Below are 20,277 nucleotides of genomic sequence, written 5' to 3' on the forward strand. Positions count from 1 at the left end.
GGCACAGCTGGAAAGGATCCAGGAGCAGATCGAGCTGAGCAAGAAGCCTGAACCACTAGGCTTTCAGGAGTTGGATGCCTGGAAAGAAAGCCTGGGTCAGCCGGTGCAACCCGATATCTCCGAGCCACAGATCTATTCACCGCCAGAGATGACACTGGCTTCTTCCAGACTTCCATAATGGGGTCCAGTAGTGCCTCATAAAAAGGCAAAAGTGTCTCTGCAGTTGTTGAGGCAGGGTGCAACACTTCTGTCAAGATATTCGGCTTGGTCTCAAGGGAGGTCCAAAAAGTCAGCCGCCTTTCTAATAACTGAATGAAAAGTCGCTGCCTTTGCTGCCTCCTCTGTGTACTCCCCAGGTGATGACAAGTCCCATTCAGGAGAGGTGTCCAGACCACTAGCATTGTCCAAGCCATGGAGACCTTCACGAGAGTACTCAATCTCCCCTTCCTCCAATGCCTGTCTCCAGTATTCTTGCTCTTCAAGGAGGCGAAGAGGAAGCCTCCTCGAATGCAGTCTCTCCTCTACCCTCAGCATTGACAAGGCGTCAGCAGATGTCGAAGCTTGACGCCGATCCTCGGATCCGTCAGACGCCGGATCTAACGTGCCATGGATTTCTTCAGCGCCGAACGTGGAGCAGGATGGACTGAAGACTGTTCCGGAGCCAAGGGAAGAAAGGGCATAAAGGGTGCCGGTTGAAGTGGAGCCGGAGCACCTATGTTGAAGGCCAAAGGGCCTGACGGACCAGCCAGTCCACCACCTGGAGCCATCTGTTGGAAGATGGAGAACATCGCATTCAAGAATGCGGTACTATCGGCTCCAGGGGCCGGGAAAGCAGGGTACTGAGGTGCCTGGTTCAAAGGCGACATCGAAGCCGGTCCCAACGTCTGCATGGACGGAGAAAACACCGGAGGATGTGGAACCTCGAACATCGAAGGAGGATTAACCGGTGACATTGGTGAAGTTGGAGATGGTAACGGCGTCAGCGGCTGGGGAGAGACGGTGGGACTAACTTCCCAAGTCTTTCGACGTCGAGTCGATGGTGACCTCGATCGAGACCTCTCCTTACTCGACTACGCCGGGAGTCCCGATGACACCGATGCGACTTCGGTGAAGACGACTTTCAGTGATGTCTTTTCTCCTTCTTCTTGGACTTCGCGAGAAAAAGTTTAGCCTCACGATCTTTCAAGGCCTTTGGATTCATACGTTGACAAGAATCGCACTTGTCAACGTCGTGGTCGGAACTTAGACACCACAAACAGTCGGAATGTGGGTCCGTAACCGACATTTTGCCTCTGCACTCTCGGCAGGGCTTGAATCCTGACTTTCTTTGCGACATTGTAATGTCTCAAAGCAAAAAATAGCCAAAAAACACTAACTACGTCGAGCAGCAACAGTAGCTCCCTCGAAGATAACCGTTTCGAATGGCACGGAAAAAAGGGAACTGACGTCGGCGAGGACCTCTTATTGCCTTTATGACGTCAGACAGCGTCGCGTGGGCAATTGTGACGTCGACGTTCAGAAGCTAGGAAGATTTCCGTCGAAAGCTGGCGAAATGGGGGTATTCAATATGTGAGGAATCCACAGGTAGTTGTATACATCAGAAAGCATGAAGCTTTTAGGTGTACATCAGTTCAATAGTTTTGGAGAAATTAAGGTTAGAAAAAAAAAAGAAAATCGTGTATCTCACTGCTGAAGTTTATCCAACTGGCTGTCAACACATCAGCAAAGATGTGGGGTCGGCAATTTTAGGACTCAGGTGCTTATCTCATAAATTAATAATAAAAAGCTCTAAAACATGTTGCCACCGGCGGAGTCCCAAGGCCTGAGGGGGGTTGTTGCAGTTTAGTTTACTGATGAGGGGGCATGCGGTCCCCTTTCCCAAGCCTCCAAGTCCCCAGGGGATCTGTTTTCATTATCAGGGAATGGACGTGCCCCCAACCCAAGGCACTATGAGGCTCCCATGACCCCCATCCATGGGGTGGTTTTAAAATTTAGGAGAGGAGGAAGGGGAGGGGAGTGCCACCATGGGCACATCCCCTGGGACACTGCTGGATCCCTCCCAATGAGAACGCCGGCATGCCCTCCCCGCACTCTCCTGGGCGGGAAACAGAACTTGCTCTCATCTGGGCATGAGTACAGAAATGTAGCTGGCTACTGCCACAACATGTGCTGGACGGTTAGCCAGCAAGGGCCTTGGGGCTCCCCCTGCTACCTCCCCTCACAAACGAGAGGGCATGTTGGGGGTGCCTTGGGTAGGCAGCAGGGAAGCCACCTGCAGCCAAACCGATGATGGGTTTGGCCGGCGAGCCCACAGGTACTGCAGAGATCTCTCCACAGCCTTTGAATCTTGACAACTTGTGTCTGCCCTGGGGTGTTGGGGGGTGGTAGAGAACCAGGGTGCCCCAAAAAAAAAGAAAAGAAAAAAAAAAGACGACAAGGAGAGCCCCAAAATGCCTTGTTAATTTTTGTTGCATCTTGGTGGTGCACCTAGAATGAGCAGAAGCACACCATGCATTTTTTTTTTTTTTTTTTAAGTTGTAGGGGGCTGCAGGAAGCAAACCAAACACAGTAATCAGTAAGTCTCCTGGGTCATTAAATCCATGACCCCAGGAGAGCTTACCATATTGGTTTTGAAGCACTCCGCGCTGAAGCTGTATGCTCATCAGCAGGAGTGCAGTTACCCACTTGTGGTAGGTTCTACGGCTGCACTATGTAGCCTGAAAAATGTTAAACAAAAGACTCAAAGACATGTTGATGTTTTTTTAATAAGGCTTTACTAAAAACTGTTGTGGCAATAATATTTATTAAATGCAATGTGGGAATTTATATAATATACATTTGATTAAAATTACTGGAGATGGTTTGACAAAGATAATAGGACTACTTTATATATATTATTATGCCAACCTCTTGATCAGGCCCACTTTTTATATTTTGGGGCTCTGACCCTCTGAGAAAGTCAGTAGGTCTGCCTTATTTAAAATCACACTCTTTATATTGTAACATCAGTCAGCCTTGAGCGTCTCTTTTTGGGGAGGGGGAGGTGAGGGGGTTGGGATATTTGGGCGCCATTGGGGTCTGGTCCCAGGCCAAGCTAGCGCCCAACCCCATGCCATGCATGGCCAAGGGCGATGCTCAGTGGGGATTTGGCCATCAGCAGGGGTGGTTGAAGGCAGGGCCTAGCCACGCACTGCGCCTAACCCAATCTCTGCATTCGGCCAAAGGCCGTGCACAGAGACTGGTGGTAGGGCACTCAACCTCACACTACACATGGCCAAAGGCACAGTGTGCAGCAGGATGGGGGGGGGAGAGGGTTTGGGCACCTGCAGGAGTTGGGTACAGAGCCTGGCTGCAGGTCAGGTCCTGTGCCCAACAACACACCGCACACGCAATGGACACCTTATTTTACGTTGCTTTGCATATGTCTGCCATTAGTACGTTTCGTAAAAATCCCATTGAAACTCCTTTCTAGTAGAATGTGCTTTAGGAGTTACTAACAGCTGTCTTTTGCTTTAAGACAGCAAGTCTGAATACACTTTTCTATCTGGCTAATCCCTGTTTTGAAATCGGATTACCCTTATGAGGTTGTTGAAAGGCCACAAAAAGTTGTTTAGATTTTCTGAAATCATTTGTTCTATCTACATACATCAGAACTCTTTTAACATCAAGAGTGTTAAGAGCAATTTCAGCAACTGAATCTGGCTGTAGAAAAAGAACTGGCAATTCCACTGACTGATTGATGTTAAATGGTGAAACTACTTTAGGAAGGAATTTTGGTTTGTCCTAAATACTATTTTATTTTTGTGAATTTGGAAGAAAGGTTCTTCTAAAGTGAATGCCTGAATTTCACCAACTCTTCTTAAGGAAGGAATTGCTACTAGGAAAGCAACTTTCCATGAGAGAAATTGAGGAGAGCAAGAATGCATGGGTTCAAATGGTGAACCCATAAGCCTTGTGAGCACAAGGTTAAGATTCCAGACAGGAGCTAGTGGAATATTTTTTTTAAGGCCTTCCATAAAAGCTTTTATGAGAGGGATCCTAATCAGAGAAGTATGCTGTCTGTTCCGGAGGTAAGCAGCTATTGCGGTTAATTTAATTTTAAACAGATGAGTACTCAAGATTTGCTTTTTGTAAGTGAAGCAAATAACAGACAATATCCTCTACTGATGCTTTGAGTGGATCAATGTTTCTGGGTTGACAGTAATATACAAAACATTTCCATTTAGCTGCATAGCACTGTCTTGTTGTAGGTTAACATGCTTCCTTTAGAATGTCCACACACTGATGGAAGCTGTAGATATCCAAACTCTATGACCTCAGGAGCCAAATCGCCAGGTTGAGCATACTGGGATTGGGATGCCTTTATTTGACCTTTGTTTTGAGTCAATAGGTTCGGTCTGTTTGGAAGCTTGTGATGTGGAACTACAGAGGGATCCAACAGTGTTGTGTACAGGGGTTGACATGCCCACATGGGAGCTATGAGTATCATAGTGAGGGAGGTGTACAGATCTTGTTGAGCAGAAATGGAATTAGTGGGACCAGGGAAAAGCATAAGCAAATATCCCTGACCAATTGATCCATAGAGCATTGCCCTTGGATCATGGGTGTGGGTACCTGGATGCGAAGCTGGGGCATTTTGCATTTTCGCTTGTTGCAAAGAGATGTCTATGTTTAGGGTTCCCCACATGTAAAAGTATTGTTGAAGCATTTGTGGGTGAATCTCCCATTTCTGTATTTGTTGCTGCGTCCTGCTTAAGAGATCCGCTAGTTGGTATTGTATCCCTGTGATATACTCTGCTAGTAGTTGAATGTGATTGTGAAATGCCCATTTCCAAATTGTCTGTGCTAGAAGGAACAATTGAGATGAGTGCGTTTCTCCCCCCTCCCTCCCCAACCCCCACCCATGTTTTTGCAGATAATATATTGTGGTCTGTTGCCTGTCTTTATCAACACTGTTTTGTGCATGATCTGTGATGGGAAAGCTTTGAGTGTTAGGAACACTGCTAGCAATTCCAATTTTATGTGATAAGTTTGTTGAATTAAGATCCATTACCCTTGTATGGTAAAGTTGTTGAGATGGGCTCCCCAAACTATCACTGATGCATAGGTTGTGGTTATGGTGTGTGGCACAGGGTCCTGAAATGGCCGCCTTTTTAAGTTGGTGGGATTCCACCATTGCAGAGAGTTTTAAGTTTGGCGGTCCAACAACACTAGATTGTGAAGTTGTCCCTGTGCCCGAGACCATTGTTGGGAGAGACACTGTTGTAGGGGGTCTCATGTTTAGAGGTAAATTGGGTACTATTGCTATGCACTATGCCATACTTCCCAGGCGTTTCATGATAAACCTTACTGCGCAAGTGTGACTGTATTGTAATTGAGATATGAGATTGCGGAAAGCTTGAATTTTCAGTGGGTTTGTGTACGCTAGTGCTGACTGAGTGTTCAGAATTGCTCCCAGATACGGTTGTATTTGCGTTGGTTGCAGATGAGATTTCTGGTAACCGATTGTGAACCCTGGATTGTGTAGGGTATCCACTGTGTACTGTGTGTGCTGTTGACAGTTTTGAATGGTGCTGGCTTTTATGAGCCAGTCGTTCAGATAAGGAAAAACATGTATATGTTGCATTTCGAGTTATGCTGCAACCACTGCGAGGCATTTGGTGAATACCCTTGGTGCTGTTGTTACTCCAAAGGGTAGTACTTTGAACTGGTAGTGCTTGCCTGCTATCACAAATCTTAGAAATGTGCAATGTGCTGGATGTATGGGAATGTGAAGTAAGCATCTTTTAGATCTAATGCGGTCATGTAGTCTTGGTTTTGTATCAGGGAAATGACTTATTGAAGAGTGACCACGTGGAAACACTCGGACAGGATGTACAGATGAGGGGTCTGGGATCCAGGATTGGTCTGAGAAAACCATTCTTTTTTGGTATGAGGAAGTATAGGGAATATACTCCTGCCCCTTGTAGGATATACTCCTGCCTGGATATAGGTACCATCTCTATTTCACCCTTGAGTAGAAGTGAATGTACCTCCTGTTTTAATACATTTTGGAATTCCAGGGAAAACCGGTGCGAGCGAGGGGGGCATGTTTGGTGGAGTAGAAATGAGTCATAGGCAATAACCATTCTGGATAACTGACAGCACCCATTGATCTGTTGGAATGTTTTGCCATTGTTGGTAGAAATTTCCCAGTCTTCCTCCATGAGGAGATATATGCTGGGTGGGGATGTGCAGAAAGTCACTGTTTGGTTGAGGTGGAGGTGGATTTACCTCTACCTTTAAAGTTATTTCCTTTATAAGAGCCTCTAAAAGAACCTGTATTGTAAAAATGTTGTCCTTGTTTCGGTTGGGATGTGGACGGCTCTGAGGTTGATGGTTTGAAAGCACCTCTGAACTGGGGGCTACGGAAAGTTCCCCAACTAGGGGTAGTGTAAAGGGCACGCGTATCCTTAGCTGTGTCAGAGTCTTTCTTTAGTTTCTCTATGGTGGTATCTACTTCTGGGCTAAATAAATGTTGCTTATCAAGACATATTAAGTACCTCCTGTTGTATTTCAGGTTTGAACCCTGAAGTTCTTAACCATGTGTTCCTTCTAATAAATCACACTAGTTTTGATACCGCTTGCTGCTGTGTCTGCTGCATCTCAGGCAGATCTAATTTGGTTATTCAAGATAGCCTGGCCCTCAGTAACTATCTGTTGTGCCATTTTCTGGTGTAAGGTATTGTTAGAACTCCTCCATTTCATCTCAATGAGCACTATTGTATCTGGCTACCAGAGCTTGAGAATTTGCAATCCTCCAATGATTAGCAGCTTGAGTTGCTACTCTTTTCCCCGCTGCTCAAACTTACCACTCTCCTTGTCTAGAGGTGGAGCATCCCCTGTGGAGTGGCTGTTTGCCCTTTTTCCTGCTGGACTGACAACTATAGAGTAAGGTGGCAATTGTTGTGTAATGAAAAGTGGATCTGAAGGTGCAGGTTTGTACTTTGTCTACCCCTTGAAAGTGTCATCTGCATGTCTAAGCATGCCTGGGAGCATGGATAGACATCGATACTCTTTGTGAGCGGCTGTTAATGTGTTGAATAAAAAATAAACATCATCCTCAATTGGATCTGTATGCAACTGCACACTGTGATATGCAGCTGCCCTAGCTATGACCTGATTGTAGGCAGTGGTGTGATCAGGTGGAGTTGGTCGAGCTGAGTATGAATCAGGATCATTGGGAGGCATGGGATCTGAATCATATAAATCCCATGGATCTACGCTGTAATGAGTATCACCTAAATCATCCCATGTGTAGAGATAGGGGATTGTGGAGAAAATTGTGTAGGTGAAGGTGGTGGTGAAGCAGTAAGTAAAGAAGAATGTGGTGGTGAAGGCTGTTGTAGTGCCTTTGGTTTCTCCTAATGCTTAAACATTTAAGCAGGTGCAGGCCCAGCTTCTACAGTCTCTTGGAAAGGTAACTATCTCTTTGTGGTAGGAGAAGGAGCCGCAATATTCCTTCCAGTGTCTGTGTATCTGGATTTTACGCTGTTTAATGTCCATTACTTCTAATTTGGGACTTATTTCCAAAGACTCCTCTGTAGTTCGAGCATATTTTCCACCCACAGGTTTCAGCTCTGGAAGTCTAGAGACCGAATGTTTTAGATGGGCCGAGAATGTCGGCTCTGAAATTGATGGCAGTTTTTTTTTTTTCTGCTCCGAGGTGGTAGGCTCTGCTTTTCTACTTGATCCCAAAACAGGTGTGCATGCTGGTTGGTCGGCGCCGAATGCACTTTGGTCTTAATGTTCAGAGCCAAACCCGAGAGTTGGTCATCCGCATGCGTTTTTCGGGTCAGACCATGGCCAGCAAGCAGTAGTGGATCCAAGACCAGTGCTTGAGTCTTGTTTGTCTTTGGGTGATGGGACGGGGCTGATGTGCTCACGTACTGCGCCGCTGGAAGCGATTGGCTGTCCCCATCCGAATCTCGTTCCGAATCAGAGCCTGCAATGGAAACTGCAGCTTGAGCATGTTCTTCTCCGAAAATATCGAGCATTTGTTCCGACAACTTGGACAACATCTCAAACCGATGTGCTCTTCGATCCCTAAGAGTGTTCTTGGGACAGAAGGATCAACAAACTTCATAGCTTTCTGCTCTGTGATCCGGAAAAAGACAGAGGTTGCACACCAAGTGTTGATCGGTGTATGGGAACTTGCTGTGACACTGGGGAATGAAACGGAGTACGTTCCATCAGTCTGACATTTTTTGACAACCACGAGTCAAAGTAGGCCCAAGAGGGGTGCGGTCACCCGAAAGGGCATTTAATCAACCCCGACGATTACAACTGAATCGAATACAAGTGAGGAAAATGCGATCCAAAACTATATTGACGTTTATAAAGAGAAGAGAGAAGTTCAGATTGCACCAAACTGGGATCTACCGGAGCGAGAGTAAGCACATCCGAACCAGACGGCAGAAAGAAAACAAAGGACTCCATTACCATGCGCACTATCACCGAAAGGAGGAGTCAATTGATCTTGTGACTCAAAAAAAGCTTCAAAGAAAAACAACTTGTAACACTCCGAGCCAAGATGGGGGACTTATGCAAAGCATGTGTATCTGCAACTACACATGCCATCGAATATACATATACACATATATATATATATATATATATATAAAATTCAGCAATACTCTACGCTCTGACAAATGAACAAACACTGGCAAACTCAATAGGTCTCACCCATGCGAGCTCTATTGGCGTTGCCAAGGTCTTTTAACCATGTTGTCCAGAAGCGTGGCTGTGCATCATAGCTAAAATAAAGTTAGAAAAAAGCACTGTGACTTAGCACTTGTTTTTCTAACTATTCTTTTGGCCATGCTGTACAGCCACTCTGCTGTACAACATGGGTAGAAGACACTGGCAAAGCTAATTGTTCTTCCACAGGTGGGACCTACTGACTTGACCAATGTTCTTTGGTCCTGCAACTTTCAAGACAAAAACCAAAAACCACAGAGCCTACACAATAGATATGGTAAAGAAAAGCAGCAGTCAGTCATCTCCGATAGCTGTGCTCATCCTGTAGTCTGCGGTCACTGCTAGCAGCACTCATAATACATTGCTTTGCAGCTACTGGCATCACACCCCCAACATCCAACAGCATCTACAACAGTGCATTTGAGATCCAACTAAAGCTCTTATAGCTCTTTGCTAAAGCTGTACACTGCAACAAGTTACAGTCACTGTCACTTGAGATACAAGTCGGGCTTAATGTAGCAAGTGGTTTGATACCCTAGAGTGCCTACTGTGGTTGCACCGTTCAATAGTTAGCACAGCTGAGGAGGTCAGCATTAACGTATACTCACCAATTGAGCAACCAAGTCTTTCTGCAGTAAAAAAGGGCAGTTTGCATGTTTTACTGTCAGGACATTCAAAGTACATCCTACTTGTGCCATATGTTGCACCCTGCCTTCAGGGCTCGGTAGGCCTCCCAAAGGGGTGACTTACACACATGTCCAGGGGAGATGGTGACTTTGCCATTGCTTTCAATGGCAAAGTCATGCTAGCATTGCACTGCAGTGACGGATTGGGGGACTTTTTTTACTTGGGGGACCTCTGGGGTGCACTAAAAGTGCTACATGCCTTGGGTTACCCCCTAACTTTCATCCATGCCCTGGGTATCAGGGTACCATTTACTAGGGCCTTACAGGGAGGTTAGCCATTTCCAATTGGGTACAGCCAATTCGACATACAAGTTAGGGCCAGAGCACTGCCACTGAGATCTGGTTTGCAGGCCTTGGTGCACCATCAATCGAAAAACCAACAGCAATCCAAAAACTAAGGGGTGACCATATAAAAAGAAGCATTTTCTTACACCTGCAGAGGAGTAGAGTTTGTCCACGGCTCATCACTGTATGGCTTCATTGTCACTCCTTTGCTTGCTTATTATCCTTTGGCTTGCCTTCCTCTCCTTGTCCCTACCCTGGAGCGTAGCCTCTTTACCATGTTTTGATTGACTGGTTTGTATCCTTTCACTGTTGACATCCAGGGAGCTACTTTTTGTTTAATCACTTCATCAGTTTATTTTTTTTCCTCTCTTATCTGGTTGTTTACTCCCACAACACCCCCCAAATATTCAACCACTGTGCACTCCCTCCTTCCTCCCATGTTCTCGGCCCCTTGTGTGCTGATTCTACTGTTATAGCTGTTACTGCCCACCTCTCCTCCAAAACCCTTTTGTGTAGGTAAAATTTTAATTTACTTATTGTTTAATGAGGCATCCACCATCTTGGATTTAAAAAAAAAAAAAAAAAAAAAGGTTTCTGCGTTATTCTGTAGGCGCATGCACACTTCATCAAGCAAGTATGTGCATGCATATATATTGACGCTGACACCATATTACAAAGCAATTTCAGGTACAATAAAGAAAAATAACCTTCAAATGTCCCTTTATACCTTGGTTAAGCATCAAATTGAGTGCATGGGTTCACAGTAGGAGCAAACTTTGACTATACCTAGAAAGCCGCATGGTAGAATCTCATAGGCCAACAAACAGCTTGCATTCCATTTGTTCCTCCTTTGTGCCTTCAAAGCTCCCTTGCATACCACTAAACCACTTACACGACCACTGAAAGGAGTGGAGGCTGTTATTTATCAAGGCAGTCTGGGTAGTGGTGCATGGGTACACACCCACCTGCAGTGTCAACCAGTCTGCGAGTTGCAAGCGCAGTGGAGGGTCACATACAGGCAACAGCAATCAAACAGCCTGCTGAAAGTTGGCTGTTTTCCTAGAACAATTGGATTACGTCATGCATGTACAATACATGGATCTTTGATTTTCGTCCACAGCCCACCTTTGTGTCAAAGGCAGTAGTGTTTCCTGAGGATTGTGAGCATTATGTGGTACATGACCCACAAACTAGCATTCAACCCAATCCTAGATCCTCATATTACATACCCTGAATTTTTTAGACATATTTGTTGTAGATTTCACCCTTATGTTTGATAGGGTTCATAGGCACTAGGTTGTTTCTACAGAACCTTAGAAGACATCAAAAAAACAGATAACAACCAAAACACAAAAGTGTAAAAACAGCAAGAGACAAAAAAAAAAAAAAACGCAATCTTTAAAAACAGTAAAAACACTTTAAAAACTAAAAAAAATGTAAATACAATGATGTGCTTACCTATGACGTTATGCTTTGGACTGAAAGGATCTACAATTGTCTGATCTCTGTAACTTCGAAAGCCCTGAATGATGACCTGGTGAATAAAATTGTAATTGAACGAAACATGCAAGAATGCAACACTTGAAATACATACTTCGGTTTCAAAATATGATGCTTGAGGTATTAAATGACAATCTATAATTTCACACAGAGTGAAATAAATATAAAATTGAGCCATCACTCTCTTCAACACACACAATTTGTGGCACATAAACTTAAGGGCAGAGCTACGTCATCAGCTCCGCTTGAAACCAGCATGCACAGAGTGTTCTAAATGACCTTGATCTATTTTACGGACACAAGAAGAGTGGGAAACAAATCTTTTGCGCTCTCCTAGCCATCAGGCATAAACACATAATAGCCCCACAATTCTGAGGGAAAAAAAAAAAACTGCAATAGCATCTCGAAAAAAAGGAGGAACATCTAATTTCCTTCCTTAAGCCATTTTACAGAAGATCTGGAAATCTGCATATCATCAGCCTGCTGCTGGGCAACGTCCAATACAAGTCCTATTCTACATAATGATTTGTAGAAAGTAGCAGTTTTAGCACACTCAAGCAGTGATTACTTATCAGTCTCAATGCGATTATTAACATTTTTAAAATGAAGACTACTTCTCTCGCCTGTTAAAGTAACTAATACATTCTTAGTCATAAGCCCCATAGCTGTACTATAAACTTTGCTAAAGCTCTGGAAGTTTAACTACAGAATGGTGCAAGAATGATACACATTTTCTGCACAACACTGGTGTGCCTTACCACTTACTTTCTGCCTCAATTAAGCAGCAAGTTATACTGCAAAATGTGCCAGTTCAGTATGGTGTGGCGAGTTGCTATGAATCGTTTTAGAACAGACCAATCGCTCATAAAGTGAACATCTGCATAGACTATAAAAACAAATAGATAAAAACAAGCCTTAAAAGGCAATAAATTAAGCTTTCATAAAGTAAAAAGGGTCTCTCAAAGTTTACTATGGCACAGAATTAATAAAGTATGTTACAATGAAAAAGGCATCAAGCACAAGATGTGCAGCACGCATGGCTGAGTCCAAACTGGGGTGGCATAGTGAGCAAAAGAACGATGGATTCAACCCAGATCTGTGACTAGGGGTGAGTGTTTGAAAAGTTTCAACACTCTGTCCATCATCCTTTTGTGTTCTTACATTTACTCAAGTACTTTTCTAGTAATACGTTGAGTTGGAGCTAAAAGGAACTAAATATTTGGGCAGACTAGTAATACTTCTTACAACTGGATCGAGCTAGATCAGCAGTTTCTAATTCTCTAATTATGGACTTGAAACCCAAGGCTTTTTATTTTGCTATGAAAACCTGTCAAGTCAAGATATAAGTTTGTTGAAGAATTTCTACCATATCTGGATAAGTACTGGTCGAAATGAATATTGGAGCTTTCACAGTATCATTAATATAAATGACTACATACCAATGACCGTGAAAGAATGTGATTTTGAGTATAGTCTTATTAGAACAAAGTTATTTTACTTGTAACTAGTTTACATAAGTCCTCAAGGTTTTTGAAATATTTACTCTTAAATAAATGTATCTGATTGGCTAAGGTAGATCGTTTATTATTTGGTATAGTACTTGGTGGTTTATTCCACCTTTTATACTGTACAACCTTTATTTTGGATTTTAAAACATGTATTTAATGCCCTGAATATAATCGGAATGATTTTAAGGGGTCTAATATGATTTAAGGCTTGTGGTGAATTGCAAAAGGTAATGTACATAAAGCTTGATCTCGTACTGTGCTGCTTAAGAAATATCCGGGATGGAGTCATTATGCCTTAATGATGCTGACGTAGAGCTGATAAAAAGTAGCAAGCATCAAAGGGGATACACACATCTTCATCTTGTCCTTGTGTAAAATCAAAAAGTAGTCCCCCATTCATAATTATAGCTACCTTTAACTCTAGATACAGGGATTCTATCCGTCTAACTGGTGTACACAGAAATCCTGCAATGGAAAATATCTCTTATAAGCAAGGCATATCAGAGGCACACCTTTGATGTTTGCTCAATCGCTAATGCAGGGAGAGCTCTAGTATTATTCTTGCTATTTACTGACTTAATAAATCCTTGCTGATCTATCTGAACTAATGTTGCAATGTTCTGCTAGAAATTTACCACAGATTTTTCAGTCTGTATTTAAAAACGAGACGATAAGATACAGCGTGTTGGCTCTTTCATGATTTATTATTAATTAAATATAATGATTAGAGCTTTTGCCCATAATGGAGAGCTTTTACCCAAACGGCATATCTCCAGGCATCATACAAGAAAGGTCATTTTAATTTCTTCCCAGAAATACTTCCAAATTTCACTAGGTGTTCCATCAGGGCACAACAACTTTCTTTTTTTCCTGTATTTCCACCATCTTCTTCATTTGTTATCTCAGCATGTAAACAGAAATGGATAGTTTTGGCAGTTTAAAAAGTTATTGGACGTCCTCGTACAGACTGCTTCAAAGAAATATGCAAAACCCTCTTGTATTTCTTCCTTTGCTGTGCACTTGTAGCCATCCGGTTTCATATACTTGACCTTATATTTGATGACCTCAACAGCCATGCAACCAATGTACCAGTTTTAGCCCCAAAAATCACCTATTTGCTCTCGATTTTCTACATTTCTAGACACTTTGGGTTTCGAGAGCCATTGCATAAACATTTTCTAGGATATTTTGACATTACCATAAATAACTTCTGTCTACCAATATTTAAAAAAAATAGCTTGCATATTCAGAATATTTAGATAATTGCAAAAGTTCTTTCTCTTTTAGTTCCTCAATTTACCGAAGTATTTTGTTATACAATTTCTTAAGTGGCTCACAAAAAATCTAAACAGAAAAAATATGAACCAAATATAAACTATTTAAAAAATCTTCTGTGCAATTTTAACAATAATGGAGGATTAAATCCCTCAATAAATATTTATTAAATGTCCACCGAGAGTTAATGTTAAGATTGAAAGGCATTAAATGTGAAAATATTCTGCTAGTCTAACATTATTGTTACATGGTCCGATGTGTGTACTTGATTGAGAGTCTTCATCTGATATTGCTGAAGAAAATCAAGAAGAAACCAATCCTGCTGCAAATATTGAAATGTGTTGACTGAAAAGTATGTCCCAGTGTATCTGGAGTTAAAGCTCTTGCAGCAGATAGCTTACCACCTCTTTAACATAGGCGAAAGGTTAGCTCCTTGCTTAGCCTTTGAGCTTCTAGAAGTGCTATGTTCCAATCTTCACCAAAAGAATATCTGTTATCTGTATTTTTATTCCTCGAAAGCTACTACCATCATACAGAGTTGAACAGTGTATACTAAAGCCATTCAAATTATTTTCTCTAATTTGTAAATCTGCAGGCCTGTTAAAGGAATCACAACGAAGACAGCTGCAGTAGGTTAGGGTCCTCTGAGAAGCAGCACCAATTTTCAAGGACCTCTATTTTGAAACTGATTTGTAGTGGGGCAGGGCGCAACCGTTACTTAATTGTGGTTACATTCAAACAAATAAAAGCTAGGAAAACTGATCAAGTCATGAATAAAAGGTGACTGACTGCAGCCACTAGAATATGAGTAAAGGCCTTGTGGCTCTCTGGAGCTGGGTCTGGGACACTACAGACAGCACAAAAACGCAGCAAAGAATTTCTACTGCTCCCCAATGTTGACGACAACTCAGATTTGCATCCGTGATTATGGCCCACTGGGCTACAAGGATATCATTTCTACTAGGTTGGCCCACATGCAAATCTTGAGAAAGGTGGACCATGTCCAAGTCCTCCAAGTAGTAAGGGGTCAAGGCCTCCTTTAAAAATCGGGCAGCTCAGCTGTCCCTTCTTGTCAGTCGTAGCTGCATGGATTCTCCAGAAGTCAACAGCATCTCCATTACCTCAAACGACGACAGCAATTAGTATAGGTGCTGTCCCTGAACAATTTCTCTCCAAATAGGATTACCTCAAAGTGCAGAAGAACTAATAGTGACAGGCTCGAATTGCCCTTATTTAACTTACTCTGGAGGCACAGGTGGGAAGGATGGGCGAACCAAAGGCCGCTTTTATTCAAGTCAGAATATTTCTGCATTCCTGCTAAATGCATCTTGGCCTTTGTCACTGTATTAATAGGCTTTCTGGTACAGAAGTCACACATCAAGCCAGTTGAAACTTGTCATGGATCATATGAAGGAGTTTAAAGACCTGAGAGCCAGTCAAAGAGGAAGCAATCAGATTCTTCTAATAACAGTCCCAGCCTCTCATAAAGGACACTCACCTTTATCCAGTGGTTCAAATGGTCCAAGCATGAAATGTTCAGCGAGTTCTGTTGTCCAACTGGAAGCAAGTTCGTGCGTCATCTGAGAACATTAACCCTAAACTATTTAAAGAGCTAAGCCAGAGGATGTACTTGGATGCTAAACAGTAGACTGAATAGAAGTGACCTTTGGAGGACGCCATAACACACTGGGCACACAAATCCTATCCTGAACTTCTGGCTTTGGCTGGTGAGAAACAGCTACGTTCTTGGCAAAGAAAATGCAGATATACAGGCCAATTGTTCCAGCCTTTTCCCGAGTATTGTGTGGTCACTAATGCTGGTTAAGCACAGGTGCACTTACAGTCCTTTACAGATCCCCATCAGACTGATGAAGGCAAAGAAAGCAGTTGAGTTCTTCTAAAGTTGAATGCTTCTAAAGTTGTTGCTTCACTCTACCTTCCATTATCTTACTGGGGAAAGAGATGTTAGAGATAAGCCAGTAATTCACCAGTATCTTCAGGGGTGTAGATGTTTTTTTTTCAGCATAGGATGATGATGATTGCGTAACTCAACCAGGAACTACTCCAGAAAGGAGGGATACCCTTTTTCTTGTTTGTGGGTTTGACAACACAGCAGAGAAGAGTTCTCGGACACAGAACACATGGTCATAGTTATGGTCATAGTTAGTTGGACGATTTTGTTTTGAGCCTTTGGGTAGACTAAGCATTTAAATAATGTCATCAAGGAGCTTTTCAGCCTTTTTGAGTAATATTGCCTGGTTCTGAGAATTGATAGGCTGACTCCAACTATTCTGAACTAATGTTTCTGAAGTGCCTTATGGGAAATGGGTTGTTCCTGAAGAAGGTGACAGACTTGTCAGTTAGCTTTAACCAGTTGGCAAAGGACAAAGAGTGGCCCAACAGTATGTATGAATACAATGGCTTGCTCAAGGGTTTTAGATCCTAAGTGAACACAAGATCATTAAGGACTGATTTCACTTTGACCATAGGTGCAATTCGCTTAATGAATTTACAACTGCATTACCCAAATCCTTATTCACAGCCCAGTGGTTTACAGATTTCACTAACCATGAATCCCATACACTACAACAGAAAGGGAAAAACAATATGGCGGATTAATTTTTTGCTTAAGTAAATAAACTACGAAAAGACAAGAACATGTGTGTTGCCAAGAGGGATGAGTGTGGCTGGAAGATGGAGGATTAACATACTTACCCAATGCATTTTACTCCCCAAATATACAGGATTAAGTGTGCATTCCGGGAAAGCAAAGTGATCAAAACACCCACGTGTATTCAGGGATGGTGGGGGATTTTCCCAATCCGAAACAAGGAGGAGGATACGAAAAACGGGCATTTCCACAGAAAAAAACAGATTTTGCAAGCTTCTGCTCATATAACATGTAGATATGCTTACTGTTTAAAGACCAAGCCCCCTGGTCACAAGAATGAAGCAACTCAGATGAAAGGTCAAAGTAAGCATCTATCAGGCACAGAGGGAGTTTGAGGATGAAATCCATGAACGAAGTGAGTAAACTACACTTCAACATATTCCAAACGAATGCTTGGCATATGGTACAATTGCTACAGGCCCCTCGGAATGAGAACTACTACTGGATTCGGTAATTGAGAGGGCCTCACACATTGGCAATCTCCTGTATGAAACAACACTGGTAAATGGATTTCTGAACGACGCATGCAACCCTGAGAGGGTGTATGTATTTTACTATGCATATTAAGGCTGTGTAGTGAAGTAGTATGCAGAAAGCAAGAACACTCAATGAGTAGACTCAGTGTGAGCATTTTTATCTCACAAATGATAACCTGAAGAAAAGTGTACATCCAGGTCATAAACTTTTACGAAAAGACTTCTGATTCTTTTCTTTGTGTTGCTCTTATCGCTGCGGAGCTGTACAGCAGTTTTCTAAATAGCCATGGGGAGATTATCTTTCTTTGGACTACCACAGTACTATTAAAGTTCTACAAGACCAGCTACAAAATAACTGCACCAATGTTCAAAAAACTTTTAACAAAGTAAAAAGCATGGATGATGTTCATCTCACTGCTTGAAGACCACTTCAAAATGGCATATCTCTAAATGAAAGAAAATCCTCAACACAATTTCAAATATCCCCCTGGATGATGACAAACCTACAAAGTAAAAATTGATTAAAAAAATCCAAAACCCAGCCAACTTCTCTAACACTCCTTCAAAAATAACAAATTTACCACACTTTAAGACTTTATAAAAAACAGACTGAATCTGTCCAAAATTGCAATTTGCTCCCAAGGGGCAATGCATATTCTTACACAGCTCATTAGACAGATATAAAGCACATAGTTCGATATGAGAGGACTTCCAGCTACTTATGCCATCAAGAGAAGCTAAACATCTGACAATGCTATAGCTTAGTCATTTCCTATGCACGCAACACAGCTCAGGGATATGCCATACAGCAGATCTCATGATGGTTTACCAACAGGACTTAACACGCACCAGACAGCTGAGCATTTCTGTCAGACTGATACAGAACATGCTGGGCTTGCTCAAGACCAACAAGGCTAAATAAACAGACCCAACACTTATGTGCATAACACAGCACTAATGTGTTAGTAACCAAGTTCTGCTGCCTCTACAACACATCTGCCAGTTTGTTGCTTAATAAGTCTCTTAAGTACTGAAAATTTCCATTGTAGCAGTTTCTTTGAGAGGCGAAACCCTGTGAATCGCATTTCAAGAGTAGTTCACAGAAGCCTGTCTGTAAATTGTAAAGGCTTAACTGGATACTCCAAATGCTTTACTAGATATGAATGAACATGTATTCACAAATATGAAAATATTTTCAGAAATAGCGTTACAGACCATCTAGTGGCTTCATAGGTTCCAGTGCGGCCAGAGGAAAACATAGTTGCACAATAATGAAGCTTATGGCTTTTCTTCTTTGGTGATGATCTATAAACTAACTCTGAGACTATTGCTGTTGAATCTTTAAAAGGGGCTGACTCATCCAAGGCAAGGACTGGGAGTTTTGCTTAAGGAACAGAAAGTCTACCACCATCAAAAGCTCAAAAGAACCTCACTCCCAAGGGTACCATGTAGACTTGCAACTCCTGAGCTAAAAGCTTTAGAAACACTAGGGCATCCTTGTACAGAACAGAGGCTGGACAACAGCGCTCAAATGGCCACATTTCTACACAGGGCACTCATACAACAGCACACAGATCAGGACCTCAAAGACTAGGCTGGACAAGGCCTTGCACTTGTCTTGGAAGTGGGCGGTAGACATGTTTACGAATAGGGCATACATATTCTTTCTGGACCTGTTGCAGCCCATAGGCTAGCCATTTTCTTGTAAAACCAGTCGAACACAAGCAGAGTTGTGAGGATGTACAGCTTACCAGCAGTAAGGCTACTGCAAACAGCAGTCTGCAGCTGGTATATCAGTAATGTTAGGATATGCCATTCTAAATGGTAAAGAGGGCTCAAGCTAACTCGGGAATAGTTACAGACTCTTATGCAGAGCAGGGATCAGAAAAGTGTTCTACCATACAGTCCTATGATGTTCTTCAAATCCGTGACCACTAGTAAAAGTTCAAACAGGCATAATCCACCCTGCACAATCCAGGCCCGAGACCTAGATCTAAAGTACAGGGTGAAGATCTTGAAAACACAATGCTAGCCCAGTGGTCTAAAACAGACCAGGAAGAAGTAATGATAATATTACATGTTACTTCTTGTGCATTGCGTTCAGACACAATGGCACTTAGTTTTAAGTGAGTCAGATATGCATAAACATACAAACGCACAACAGCGCTTAAGTACTACGGTGCAGAACCACAAACAGGCATTATGTTACGTTTGTAGGTAACATTGCATGTATTTTTTAAATATAACAAGTGTTTACGCACATATACATGACTACGTCAATCTTTGCATATTGACTAACTATTAGTTTAATAAAACTTGTAACTTGCTTCAGTCTTTAAGGACTTACATCTACAACTATGACTTCTAGGATATTTAGATTATGTCAATGTGTGTTATTAATAGTTGCACCAACACCAGTATTTAAATTTACAGGAACATGAGGGTTGGCTAGTAAAAGCCAAAATGTCTTAAATATAAAATAAAAGTACAGGGAAAGTACCAGATGTAGTGGTTTACTGCTGTGACCTTAACAATATATATTTCCAGGAACTACAATAAAAGGGACCGTAAACAAGCCCATCAAAGCACTGTCCGTAAACACAAGGCCCTGGCCACTAGATCCTTTGTGTATAGAGTAGTGCACGTTTGATAAATATGCTAGTTACACTCAGGTCTACAGGCACCTCGGTCTCAGCTGCTAATGGTATGGGACTTGTCAGGAAGAGTTACTGCTACTCAATGCTAAACAGTGAATGTTTAAAATCAACACATGAGATAGGTTTGTTAACACAAGTTAAGTAATAGAGTGTGTAGACAAATCCCTGGGCTCTCGTACACCATGCGTTGTCTTTAAAGTACCACATTAAGAAAAGGCTACAAACATAGTGGTTCCATCTTACCTTACAGACCAAACTTAAGTCCTCCCTACAACTAACTTTCGGTGAACAGTCTTGGCCCACATCAAAAGAGGCAGCGCTCTACTCAATGGACTTCAAGAGTTCTCACTGACACCAATCAAAGTGGTTCTACATGAAGGATTCATCACCAACCATAAAAAAGATTTGTACACCTGGGAACACTAGTTCCCTCTTCTTGTCAGATCTCACTTCAAAGTTAATTGCTGAAATGATCTGTGT

At 42.3% G+C, this 20,277-nt stretch overlaps 1 protein-coding gene across 1 annotated transcript in view; it reads right to left on the reverse strand.

Moving 5' to 3' along the window:
- SMC3 (structural maintenance of chromosomes 3) overlaps nt 1–20,277 on the reverse strand; it is an 849,197-nt gene that overhangs the window by 823,393 nt on the left and 5,527 nt on the right. Inside the window, exon 2 of the mRNA XM_069239408.1 lies at nt 11,169–11,244. Coding sequence (XP_069095509.1) covers nt 11,169–11,244 — 76 coding nt within the window. The remainder of the gene's footprint in view (nt 1–11,168; nt 11,245–20,277) is intronic.

Source organism: Pleurodeles waltl, chromosome 6, assembly GCF_031143425.1.
Source record: "Pleurodeles waltl isolate 20211129_DDA chromosome 6, aPleWal1.hap1.20221129, whole genome shotgun sequence".
Taxonomy (NCBI): domain Eukaryota; kingdom Metazoa; phylum Chordata; class Amphibia; order Caudata; family Salamandridae; genus Pleurodeles; species Pleurodeles waltl.